The sequence below is a fragment of the Zootoca vivipara genome, chromosome 1 (assembly GCF_965207765.1).
Source record: "Zootoca vivipara chromosome 1, rZooViv2.hap1.1, whole genome shotgun sequence".
Lineage (NCBI taxonomy): Eukaryota > Metazoa > Chordata > Lepidosauria > Squamata > Lacertidae > Zootoca > Zootoca vivipara.
Genome location: NC_142582.1, coordinates 84,761,014 through 84,774,213, shown reverse-complemented (window position 1 = coordinate 84,774,213; position 13,200 = coordinate 84,761,014). Strand labels below are relative to the sequence as shown.

General features: G+C 44.7%; 1 protein-coding gene across 2 annotated transcripts in view; it reads right to left on the bottom strand.

Moving 5' to 3' along the window:
- The window catches only part of MAPK8IP1 (mitogen-activated protein kinase 8 interacting protein 1), a 60,884-nt gene extending 52,710 nt beyond the window's left edge, over window positions 1-8,174 (bottom strand). The window contains exon 1 of one of the 2 annotated variants that reach the window (XM_035115727.3): window positions 7,588-8,174. In XM_035115727.3, the coding sequence (XP_034971618.2) occupies window positions 7,588-7,686 (99 nt within the window). In that variant the 5' untranslated portion in view covers window positions 7,687-8,174. The remainder of the gene's footprint in view (window positions 1-7,587) is intronic. The other variant, XM_035115700.3, reaches the window with a different exon arrangement.
- Window positions 8,175-13,200: the final 5,026 nt, after the last annotated feature.

The following is a 13,200-nucleotide window of genomic DNA, read 5'->3' as shown; positions in this document are numbered from 1 at the left end:
GGCAAGCTAATTAGGAAGCAATTGTTAAGTATGGGAAGCCGGCATAAATCATGCTGTTTTAAATTAAACTGGCATGAAGTACGCCAGATCCAAACTCCGTTCAGGAGGACCTCTGCTGTTGGCTGAGCCGGACAAAGCCTGGCAGACAAAAAGCAAGCCTGTAAAATAGGAGTTTGGGTGACACCACTTTTCTGGCAGCTTAACTTACACCATGTTTCCAGGTCACATGACTATGCTGAACTGGCTTAGGATCCCACCTAAGCCCCCCTGCTGGGTCCCAAGTGAGTCAGGATGTGACATCGGCCAGCTGAGTCAGTGCTGGGTACCTTCACTGGTTGAGTCAGAGATCTGCTGGTCCGTAACACCACACATCCTGGTAGATCTAACGCCTTGGTACTCAAACAGCTGTAAATGTGGAAGTAAGTGTTCCGGTTTGAGAACTTTTTTCCATTTTGAGTGTTACGTTTCCAATTTGAGAGTTACACTTTCGTTTTTAGTGCCACACTTCTGTTTTGAGTGTTATGCTGTCTGTCTGTTTTTGCTATTTATTTTGTGGTTTTGTTTTTGCAGCTTTTTGTTTCGTTTTTGTGACTGTGTGGAACCCAGTTCAGCTACTGATTGACTGGCTGTATGACTGCGGTACATTGTTTATTGCTTTCATTTTATGGATCAATGGTCTCGTTAGATAGTAAAATTCATGTTAAATTGCTGTTTTAGGGGTTGTTTTTAAAAGTCTGGAACGAATTAATCCATTTTGCATTACAGTACTTTCTATGGGAAAGCGTGCCTTGGTTTTGGAACGGACTTCTGGAACGGATTAAGTTTGAGAACCAAGGTACCACTGTATATTATACAACCAGAGAACTAGTATCTTTCTACATGACATCACAAAGTACATGTGAATGTCAGTTGTACTGTGATAATGTTGTTAATGTAAGACCAAATTTGCTGTTAATGTAAGAGCAAAGAAAAACTGGAGAGCGTACTCTAGCCAATGATGGTTTTACAACTGCATTAGGAGTAGATTTAAAGAATGCCAAATTTAAGTATCAAGCATGAGAATCACCCTGTCCATTCCCAGGCAAGCTTTTCTATTCACACTGGGTGATAACGAGGCCCACCAGAACACAAAGGACATAAAGCTGTATATGAGAATATCAGACTTATATGATGCTTATTATCTTGGTCCATTCCAGAAGTAGAAAAGACTTGATGACATTAATAAGCATCAAATTGAAAATAAATAATTTCAACAATCACCACTGATCTTTGGAACTCACCATATCATGATATATGAATGGGCAAGACATTCAGATGACTTTCCTCAAAACCAATATTCCTGTTTCAGGAAAGCTGCATTTCCCCTGGCACTCAAATACCAATATTTTGATGCTGGGAAAATATACTTCCTTATCATAATGTAAATTAGAAAAGAAATTACTAAGCAAGGATGTGCTAGAAGGATATAAAATTTTACGGTGTGGGGGAGGAAAGATTTTTTTCATGAACTCATAATACTAGAACCCTGTCTCACCCAATTAAATTCATTAGTTGTACGCTCCAGACAGAAAAATACCACTTCATGCAACAGAGGCCTAACTTATGGAATTCACTGCCGCAGGATGCCAAGTTGGCTAGCAGCTTAGATGGCTTTAAAATTAAATTAGGACACATTTATAGAGTACAAATCGATAGGTAAATGGAATATGCAGGTGTGAGTACCATACCATTGCTTACAAAGCCAAAAAAGCACTATCTATACACAGGAGGGAGAAAACAGCAGACCTACGAAAACCAGGAGTTTGCAGAAGTACAAAAAAAAACCTCTTTAAAATGAACTCTAAGAAGAAAACTCAAAGCAGTCGAATGAGAACCGAGTGTGCTCAGCAGCAACCAAATGCTGAATGACTGTTGGGATGGGGGGTGGGAATATAATGTATGGGAGCACCCCATGCTGCCACATTTTGTTGCAAACCCAACCTGCTTAGGAGAGCTAACAGCTATGAACTTCAGGGGCGGCCCAATACATTTTGGCACCTGAAGTGGGCCACAAAATGGCACCTCCTCCACCAGGGGAGGATGGAAGGGGCTCTCTCTGAATCACCCAGGTGTGTACAGAACCCAAGAGACCCCAGAGGGCAGCCCCCAGTATTTCCTATCAAGGGGTACGAGGAGACAAGAAGCGCCTCCTATTTGTCAAGAGGCTGCTGTAGAGGTGGCCAGGAGGCGGCAGATCCAGCGAGCAACACATTCATTGGAGGGCAGATCTGCTTCCCCTATGTATCCTGCAGGCTGAGGCAATTGCCTCAGCTTGCCTCAAGTGTGGGCTGGCCCTGATGAGCCTTCAGCGAGAGTACAACTCATAATAACATAAGAGAATGGATACATCAAATCAAAGACCCATCTAGTCCAACACCCTTTTCAACAATGAGAAGACCATAGTTTAGCTATGCACTGTGTGAATACACTGCCTCACCCAAGTCTTCCAGTGTTCAGGTTCATTGGATGAATCAAGTTCTAGCATTACGAGAGAGAAGAAGAAGAAAAAATCTCTGCCGCTTTCTATACACCATGCATAATTTTACACACCTCTTATCATTCCCACATTTTTTCCTAAATGAGTAAAGGAAAACACAAACTTTCCTCGAAGGTTTTTGAGGAATTGGTCCAGCCTCTTGATCATTTGGTTGTCCTCTTCTGAACTTTTTCCAGCAGGTTACATATTTTTATCACAATAGCAACAGTTTTACATTTGAGTTCTTCAAAAACCCTCAGGTGGATGTCATCTGAACCTGGTGATTTATTTATTCTTCCTAAATTTGTCAATAAGGTCTTGAACTTCATCTCTTATCCCCATATTTTGCTTCAGTTCCCCAGACTCACCTCCTGAGAAAGTTATTTCAGGCACAATAACCTGCCCTGCATCTTTAGCTGTGTTAACAGATTCAAAGAATTAATTCAGCTTGAAATGTTCTTTTATTCTTACAGCACACCTGTGACTACGTCATTCAAAGGTCCAACCGCATCCCTGTCCAGTTTCCTGTTTATAATTTTTTTGTTGTTGGTCTTTATATTTTCCATAATGTGTCCCTGGAATTCATTCATTCATATATAATAGTAGCTGCACCCAGCCACACGTTGCTGTGGGCGGGATTATGGCCCTATTGCTACACAAAGACGGCTGTTCCTTTGATGTCCACTGGAGGCCGCTATGGTTTTTTAAAAGAGAAATTCAGGTTTATACCTGTCACAGGTATGACATCTGTCCAATCTAAGTGCATGCAAACACTCGCATATTCACATGTGACGTTGTGGCCAAATTTGAACGCAATCGGTCAAGTGGTTTCGGAGAAAAGTGGACTTTAACAAACACGGACCTTCTACATTTTCATATAGATGATAAGATGATAATATAAGATAAGATGATAAGATATAACCTGTTTGCCTGCTTGCATTTCTTTTGCCAAAGTTCATTGGTCTGCCTCCAGCAACTGAACGGCCTCTCCTTATTCACATGACAGAGTTGGGTGTCAATCTATACTCCAAATCCCTGGAAGGCTTCTCCCAGTGGCTTCATATGGAGCCCTGCAGATCCCTACAGCCCCAAAGCAAAGGGGCCAAGCAAGAAGCCTCCTAATGCTACTCTCTGGTTGCAATCCTGCAAGTAGCACTGGAACTACCATAAAATGGTGCCCGCAGCTTCTAAACTGCAGAACCCCTCCAGGATGATACTATAGTAGTCAATGATATTGAAAGCTGCTGAGAGATCAAGGAAGATCAACAGGGCTGCATTCCTGATTTACATTTTGCAACAGGACTGCAAAATGACTTACGTTTTCCCAATGTAAGTCATCAATCAGGGTGGTCCAAGCTATTTCAGTGCCAAAGTCAGGCTAGAAGTTTGATTGAAATAGGTCTAGAGAATCATTTTCCTTTAGGCACATTTGAAGCTGGCCAGCCACCACCATCACCTTCATCACCTTGCCAGTGACAGGGTAGTAGTTGTCCAAAACCTCTAGGTCCTGGGAGGGCGTCTTAAGGGCCAGGTCACCTCCTTCAGGGCAGCGAGCATTACACCCCCTCCTCAGAGCAAGGTATTAACAGCCTGCTGGACCCATCCATCTTGTAAGACATGACAAACAAGGCTCAAGAGGGCTTGTGGTTGGCCAGACCCCTGCAAGTCCTGTCCGCACCCTCATGCTGCAACAACCTAAACTGATCCCAGCCAACTCATCTCCAAAGAGCTCTGGGTGCTTCAGAATGACCCGAAGCAGCTGTGCCATCAAGTTCAGAGCAGATGCAAGCAGCTTGGCCTTCAAAGTGCTTTGCAAACATTCTCACAGTAGGTTTCTGAGGGATCTGCCTGTTTTTGCTCACTACTGGGCAGGGCTGAGCTACACAGTTAAGCACTTTGTGAAGTTCCATTGATTTTCACTGGAAATTAGAGCACATGCTGAACGGTCCCACAGAAGTCAATGAAGCTTCAAGGTGCTTAAATATGCTTGGATCATATTTTTAAAAAATCTGGACTTTGCTGAATACAGGAACACTCAGGTAGCCTTTAAAAATAGAGGGAATTAAGAAGTGAGGTTAGTTCAAGAGCTGTGTTGTTGTTGTTTAGTCGTTTAGTCGTGTCCGACTCTTCGTGACCCCATGGACCATAGCACGCCAGGCACTCCTGTCTTGCACTGCCTCCCGCAGTTTGGTCAAACTCATGTTCGTAGCTTCGAGAACACTGTCCAACCATCTCGTCCTCTGTCGTCCCCTTCTCCTAGTGCCCTCAATCTTTCCCAACATCAGGGTCTTTTCCAGGGAGTCTTCTCTTCTCATGAGGTGGCCAAAGTATTGGAGCCTCAGCTTCACGATCTGTCCTTCCAGGGAGCACTGTAATGGTTCTTAAAGGGAGCTGTAATGCTATTTAATTCATTTATAAACAAGCAGAGGACAGAGCGAACATCAAGGCAGTCACGATTGCAGATAAACCCAAAATTATTTGGGATGATGCAAATTCAAGCAGACTTCAAGTAGCCCCAAAGAAATCTCTCCAAACCATAGCTGCCAAGTTTTCCCTTTTCTCGCGAGGAAGCCTATTCAGCATAAGGGAAAATCCCTTAAAAAAAGGGATAACTTGGCAGCTATGCTCCAAACTGGATGATTGGGCAGTAAGATGACAAGTAAGATGCAGTGTTAAGTAAGTACAAAGTGATGCACACTGTGGTAAAAGCAATGAGGGGGTTTGAACAGATTATGCCTTTCCATGTTCATGCTGAATAACTCATTGAAAAATAATATTCAGCAGTATTTTTTAAAAAGACAAACTGTCAGTTCAGGCTAATTCAGAAAGTGTTGGAAAATTCAAATGTCAGTAGCCCAATATCTTTTTTTAAAAAACAACCAGTGTGGCTATTATTTAAGAGCTGGAGCTTCTTCATCCAAGCAGGGCTGCTGTTTAGTTCTTCATGAAAGGTTTGAGGCTCAGCCTGGTGAAGACATTATGGCAATTTGTGACGTTTCCCTCCTCATTTTGGTTCTCTAAATTGTGTTTAAGATTGTCTCTTTCCTATGCAGATCTGGATGTCTCCCCCTCTTTATTTTTTTTAAGTGACACACATGGACTAGCTACCCTGTGGGGCAGTGGATGTTGCTCTGCCAGTACTGGATCTGAACTAGAATGCAAAAGCATCCTTTTTTTCATTTGGAAAGCTATACGTAAGACAAAGTTTATGACCACTTGTAAAAAGCTGTCCTTAAATACTTGTCTTTGGAAACCTCCAAGTAATAAATAAGAAATATGAGATCCCTATGCTGTTAATACTTCATCCACTAGCATCATTACTGTCAGAAGCATGATTTTAATTTGAAGGAAGCTTGCTTACCTCTTGCTGTTTACAACAAGAGAGGGGATGGTTTATACATGAAGAATCCTGTTCCAAGGACAACATTATAATTTTCTGGTCCCTTCTAGCCCTAACATTTCAATAAAATGCTATGCAAAAGTTATGCAGAAAACAGGATCTGTAAGTAACACAGAAAGCCTGACTTTACAGTGTCCAAAACATCTCTTAAAACAGTTACATCAGAGTTCATTTCCCTCCATTATGAGCCCCTGATCAAACATTTTCTCACAAGCAGTTCCGAGTCAAAAGGCACTATGAAATCTTGCAACATGAAGAATTTATCACAAAATTTGGCTTCCCTTCCAGGTCAGAAAGCATTTTACTCTGCAATGCATACCAATCAGGAAATGGATCGAATTATTAGAAACCAGCTCATAACGGCAATGAAACCCAGCCCCATAAATCCTTTTTAAAAAAACACCAATGCGAGGCCAGATACAAACAATTGTATTAACAAATATGGAGGAACTGACCAATTACCTAGCTGCAACGAACACCTTCAAGAGCAGGGCTGTAGATGCCAAGGAGGCATCATAACCAGTCTACGTAATCATAGACAGGTGGTTCAAGGTTTTCCCAACTGCCTTTTCAGCCACCTCACAATTCAAACCCAAAATGGTCTCACAGGCACCGAAACCCTCTCATCAGCCAGCTACAAATCTTCCCCAAACCTTCTGCATTTGGTGCTTCTGATACAGTGGGAGAATGGCAGTTTTGTAGATGTCCATATTTAAGAGAACGTCTTTTTCTAAGGAGATTTGCATGGGAAGGAAGTATTGATCTTTCAGGAGTAGGGAAGCTTTATATGGAACAGCGTGAGGGAAATTTGTGCAAATGGTAGGTTGGGAACAGCGTGAGAAGCTTTAGTTGGGGTTGTGCGTATATTGTGGGTAGTGCGTGTTGTGTCATGCTGTGGGAAGGAGACAGTGCCAGAGGGAGATGGTGCAATCTGTAGCTTACTGAGGTAGGAATCTGTGCAGATCCCATTATCAATCATATTCAGGGAAGTGGAAAGAGGAAGCCAGCAGGCTTTTCCCCAGCTGGGGGAAAAAACACCTTGTCCTCCTTTCTGCGTGAGCGGCTGGTGTTCCAAAGGCAGCTTGGCTCCCTTTCCCTCTTCCAAGAGTCATGCGCTAGCCATAGGCACCTGTTCCAGAAGGAGCAGTGGAAGGGAGACGCGCTACTGGCACCCACCTGCTGGTCCACGGCTTGCCATGTCACAGTCTTGAGTAGCAAGAAATAAAGCCCCCCCCCAAAAAAAACTCTGTCCGCTGCCTCTTTATGGATGGACATGAAGTGGGGGGTAGATGGGAAAGGATCTCCCCTTTTCTCTATTATCTCCCCCACCTACTCAACACCCCCCCACCTAATTCACCTTATGTGCTGGGTATAGGATCTGTTTACCCAGATCCTTAGGATGAAACAGCTGGCGGATACAACTGAGGATGACTAGAGCCTCGCTCGTTAGGCAACCACCCCACACAGAAGGGGAGGGAGAAGGGGCATCGGGGTCGGAGGGGGGGAGTGTTGAGGGGCCCTTGAACTGAAACGCAGGGCGGTGGGCAAGGGGTGGTGCTGTGGCAGGCTAGGGTAGAGCAGTGCCTATTGCGCCCCCCCTAACCTTCCCTGGCGGCGAAGCATCTCCCGTTGCAAAGGGCGGTCGAGATGGGCGCGGGGGGAGCTCCGGTACCTGAAACTGGGGGGCGAGACGAGGTGCAGCCCCAAGAACGGGGAGGATCCGGTCGGGGACGTGGCTCCTTTCTCTCTCTCCGCCATTCTCCCTCTCCATGCAGGCGGGAGGCGAGGGGGAGGGGGATGCCGAGGCTGGCTGGCAGGCAGGCAGGCAGGCACGGCGGAGGGAGGGCTCAGCAGGGCAACCAGACAGCGATTATTTACCGGCGAGGAGGACGGCGGCGTCGGAGGGTGGGTGGCGGGGAAAGGGGTGAGCGAGGTGCGGAAGGATCAGCAGGAGGAAGCCGGGGGGGGGGGGGTAGAAGCGAGTGAGCGCGAAGAGGCGCCGCCGCTGCTGATGCTCCTCCGAGCCAAAGCAGGTTCCCACCTCTGTGGCGGCGGCGGCAGCGGCAGCTGCTGCAAGGCAGATGTCGTCGCCACCCCACCCCACGGCTGGATGCAGCAGGCCGGCCAAGCCCACCCACCACCACCCGCTTCCCGCCTCCTCTTGCCAGGGGAGCTGCTGCAGCAGGTGAAACGGGCCGCCCCCACCAGGGACAGGCGGGCGGCCTGCGCGGCGGCAGAGCCAAAAGGCGCCTGAGGAAAAGCGAGCGGCGCAAAGGCGGGCCTCTGGCCTCTGGGGTGGGGTTTGCAGGGAGGGGAAGCCGGAGGAGGAGCTCGCCGGGAGTGGCCGGGAAGCAGGTGGGAGCGAGAGAGGAGTCGCCCAAGCCAGAGAGGCGGCTGCGCGTTGCGCGTAGAAGCCGGGCCTGGGGATCTGTACCTGAAGCTGCTCTAGATCTATGCGTGCATATTCGTGTGGATGCGTGCTTTATGTGTGCAGATAGAATCCCCCTTGACTGCGTGGCGTTTTCTTTGTAGTAAAGGGCGGCCTGTAAGTTTCGCTCGGAAATCCCATAAGTACAGCGCCACCAGCGTACGTACATTCATTGCACGTTCATTGCAGAAACCAGTCTCTGCCCCCACTGAGCTTACAGTCTGAATTCGGGCAGGGCAGGAAGGCGACAGACGTGCGGAGACTCGAACAACCAGGCAGGAGTGTGAGGAAATCAACTGGCATTTAGGTCTCATTTGAGGCGGCAGACATGCAGCCCTTCCAGAGTCCAGACGGTCTTCTTACTGTGCACCCATGACCATGGGGGTTCATGACAGAAGGGGGTGGTTATACATGATCGCAATTTCAATACTACAGTATTTACACCTGCAATGCAAAAAGGTTTGGGGCAGACATACTGCTTCACTTCCCATCAGTGCGCATCCCATAACTTTCTGCTGCCTTCCGGTAACTTTTCATACCACAAATGTTTCGCTAGGTGTTGTTTTTTTGTCCCACTTTTTTGCCATTTAGCCCCTTCCAGGTGGTAATAATGTGGTAACATTGGGGAAGCATCACGGAATAGCTAATAAGGTAGAATGGTTCTGTATAAATCCACCTCTAATGTGCTCTTATTCTATCCACAAAAATTACAGAATACACCTGCAGCAAAAGCCCACCACTCTGGTCTGGAGGTGCCCACAGTAATTAGGTCACAGTTTTCACTGAAAAGGAGCATTTATTTGTTGCAATGAAGAGCATTTAGAAATGTCAGTGGATCAGAAATGCAGCTACTGGATTACTGACCAGGGTCCCATTTAGAGCTTATATAACTCTAAATTCCTGCTTGGCAGGGGGTTGGACTGGATGGCCCTTGTGGTCTCTTCCAACTCTATGATTCTATGATTCTAACTCCATTTTAAAACAGCTGCACGCACTGATTGACATTTCAATTCCAGGTTCAATTCAAGGTGCTCATGTTAGTGTTTGAAGCCCCAAATGACATAGGCCCCAAATAGTTGGAAGACTGCTGTACAGTACATGGCTGTCTTTCTTACGATCTGCAGAGGTAGTTCCACGACATGCAGAAGTATGGTGGCCCAGGAGAGGGATGTGGCAGCCCCTCATTTGTGGAACTCCCTCCAAACAGGTACATTTAACAACTTAATTGTAGAGCTTTCACCATATGCTGGCAACGTTGAACGGTTAAGGTGTTTTTTTGTGGGACCCTTCTCTTTCATTGAATTTATATTGTTAGGAGTTTGGACAAGGAATAGGCTATATAGGCCAAGACTGTTCTAATCCCTGGATCCAGCAAGTGTTAAAATATAAGCAAGGATTCAAATTCTTGGTGAGGCGATAGCCTAGACCAGAGCTTTCAAAACTTTTCATGTTGGTCTGACACAGACATGCATCATTTCGCAACACAGTAATTGTGTTTTAGTAGCAAACGTTAAACGTACTGTACTCCTTTCTAGCCCTGGGAGGAGCACGGGGAGCATTCACACAACACACGTACACACTGCAGCTGACACACTAACGTGTTGCAACACAGTTTGGAAAGCTCTGGCCTAGACTATTAAAGGGAGTGGTTTCGTGCTAGATGGCAAATGAGGGGCCCCCTCCCTCAACCGGCTGGTAGTTAGATTTCCAGAAGCTAGACACTGGAAGAAAAACTGCAATCTGGGAACCAGAGAGAGAGCCGTGATTGATTTCTGTTTGAATTCAATACTGGGAGAAGCAATGACTTTTTGGAGTGTTGATGCTGTGAATCCCTCCGTTGTAAATTCAGGTTGCATATATGTATAAATAAACCATATATCATAAATACACCACAGTATCTGCTGTACTTCATTGTGAAAGAACTACGAACCCTGGGTATGTGCCTGGAACTCCTAGAATCTCACACCGCTTCCCTGTGGCAAGCAATAATAACAATAATAATAATAATAATAATAATTATTATTATTATTATTTATATCCCCTTTTCTCTGGCAGGACTTCAGGGCAACTTACAGATAAAATAACTACTAAAAACATAGGGGAAAATAATTTTAAAACCAATTAAAGATTGACAGAATTCAAACTATATGTATATATAGAATATATTAAAACCATGCTAATAATGACAAAACAAAACAGCACAGCACCAGCTCTTCCATTAAAAGCAGTCAGTTCCCAAAAGACTTGGAACAACAAAGTCACCACCTGCCAAAATAAGGAAAATGAAAACTCCTGTCCAGCTTCTCTAGGGATTTCCATAGTCTGGGAGCAGCCACCAAGAAGGCCCTCTCCCATAGCACTACCGAGTGCACTGGTGGGACCGAGGTCAATCCCTTCAGGTATCTAGCAAGAGCAACCTGTCCTCTCCAGGCAACCTTGTGGGCAGAGAGGGAAAAGGAGAGAAGGGTGACTCAACCCACCAATGACTTTGGTCCACTAGTAAGCAACACCCCACCCTTTACTCCTGATGGAATGTGGTCCTTGACAGCACAGATACTGTCCTACCACCTCCAATTTATATAATACGGTAACATTTGTAGGTTGTGAATTATTTTGCATCCTCCTACTTGCTTCATACTCACTCTGTAAGTTGGCCAATAGTTTTAGCTGTGAAGGGCTCTTTGGAAATTTTAATACCTGCCCAGAAGGGAGAAAACAAGCAAGTTTATCTTCTTCAATGAATATAAGTTTCAGTATAATTCTGCCCCCCCCCCAGCCTGCTTTCTCCTTTAAATACTCATTGTTAGTTTATGAGTATTTGTTAGTTTATGAGATGGTTGGACAGTGTTCTCGAAGCTACGAACACGAGTTTGACCAAACTGCGGGAGGCAGTGGAAGACAGGAGTGCCTGGCGTGCTATGGTCCATGGGGTCACGAAGAGTCGGACACGACTAAACGACAAGTTTATTTAAGCCATGTATATACCATTTAAATATTAATATTTCTAAGTAGTGTACATTAAAACAATCGACAGAAAATTGGGGAGAGGGGATCATAAAACTACTCCTTTGAAATGCCTGCTAGAACAGCATGGTCATGTGCCTGAAGTTCATCAAGGAAGGGACCTGCCTAATCTCAGCTGAAACTTCCACAGCCATTCTGATTTTCTGCTCTACATGCAGAAAATATATGGAGCATTTATTTGATTTCAGCTAGTGTTTTTGCTTTCCCTGCAGCATTGATTTATCAATATCCTCTGCTCAACTTATCTTACAGATGGTTAAAAAGTAGCCTGGTCTTCCTCTGCAAGAACTATTTATCCAAGGAGTTCGTTCTCAAGACTGTTTATTTGAACCCTGATGGATTTTTGAACAAGCAGGCTAAACCCTTAAAAACAACCCATCCAAAAATCCTTTCATCTGCCACGCAGCAGCTGTGTTGCATATAGCTAATCAATTTGCTACTTCAGAATGACCTAGGAGGGATAGTAGATGTACAAGTTCAGTAGCGTTGTCTTATTTGCAATACTGGGTACCTATTCATTTGCAGTCCATTCCAGAAAGATTAAATATCACTGCTGATATAACTGTCACCCCATGGTAAGGGACTAATTAACAGCAGCAAGCGTTATTGTTTTCTTTCTACCCATGGCCATAGCTGTCAAGTTCTCCCTTTTTTTAAAGGGAAATTCCCTTATGCTGAATAGGCTTCCTCACGAGAAAAGGGAAAACTTGACAGCTATGCCCATGGCTGAGTAGCCAGTAAACACTTCGGCACAAATTTTTGATGCTCCCAGGTTGCTACTTGTTGGTTCTGTACCCTCTGCACAAGCACGTCATCCTTTGAAAATACAATTTGCAGCCTCCAAGGTAAGTGACAAAAATCCAAAGTCTTGGATAGAACTGAATAGATCCCAGAATTTCTTATAAGGATTGATATTAACAGATGTCAATATGCAGGCTGTGGGTAACTAAGGAAGTGATCTGCATGTTTGAATGAATTTAAGGGGCATTCATTATTTCCATGTTTGAAATTCAATCCCTTCCAGGATAGTGGGAAAAATATTATTAGAGCCTGCAACAAAATCCATAAATTATGTGGAGAAGAAATTGATTTTCAAACTTAGTTTTAAAGTATGGTCTGCTTAAATAATTTGTGATTACTGTTGAGAAATCTGAAAACAGCAAATATTGGAGAAAGGAACTGGGCTGAGACTACAGGGCCTGGACAGGAATTGAACTGCATACAGTACAACTTGGAGCTGTCTTTGATTCAGTTTCATTAAGAACCATCCTCTGCAGATTTTCAATCTTCTTGCACTATAGCAGCTGCACAAGTGCAAATGAAAGCTGATTCTTGTACCTCGGGGCTACAGCACATGTCCATTTTGTAGTAGTTTACTCAAACCACCACAATCCTTCTGTTTGTCCCTGCATCCGCTTCCTGTGTGCTATATTTTAGGTTGTAAACACCTTGGGCAGATTTGTATTTGGTAAGGCACTATTGGCACTACTAATAACTGGTCAATGTTACTAGCATGTTTTTTCTGTTATTGACCTTTGCCTAATGGGAGACAAAACCCTTTTGTCTTAAGCCTTCCAAAACCATTTCCCCTGCATTTTTATTTTTATTTAAAAGCAAAATCTGAACTTTTTTGGAGAATGCATCTGGAATGTTCCTGGGCACGTTTTGCCACCAATAGTTAAACCAAAGGTCCCTCCAGATGTTTTTGGCACTCTACTCCCATCAGCCCCAGTCAGCATGGCCAATTGTCAGGAATGATGGAAGTTGTGGTTCAACAACATCTGGAGGGCAACACATTAGCCACTCTTGGTAAAGGGGAAGAAAAGAAGCACT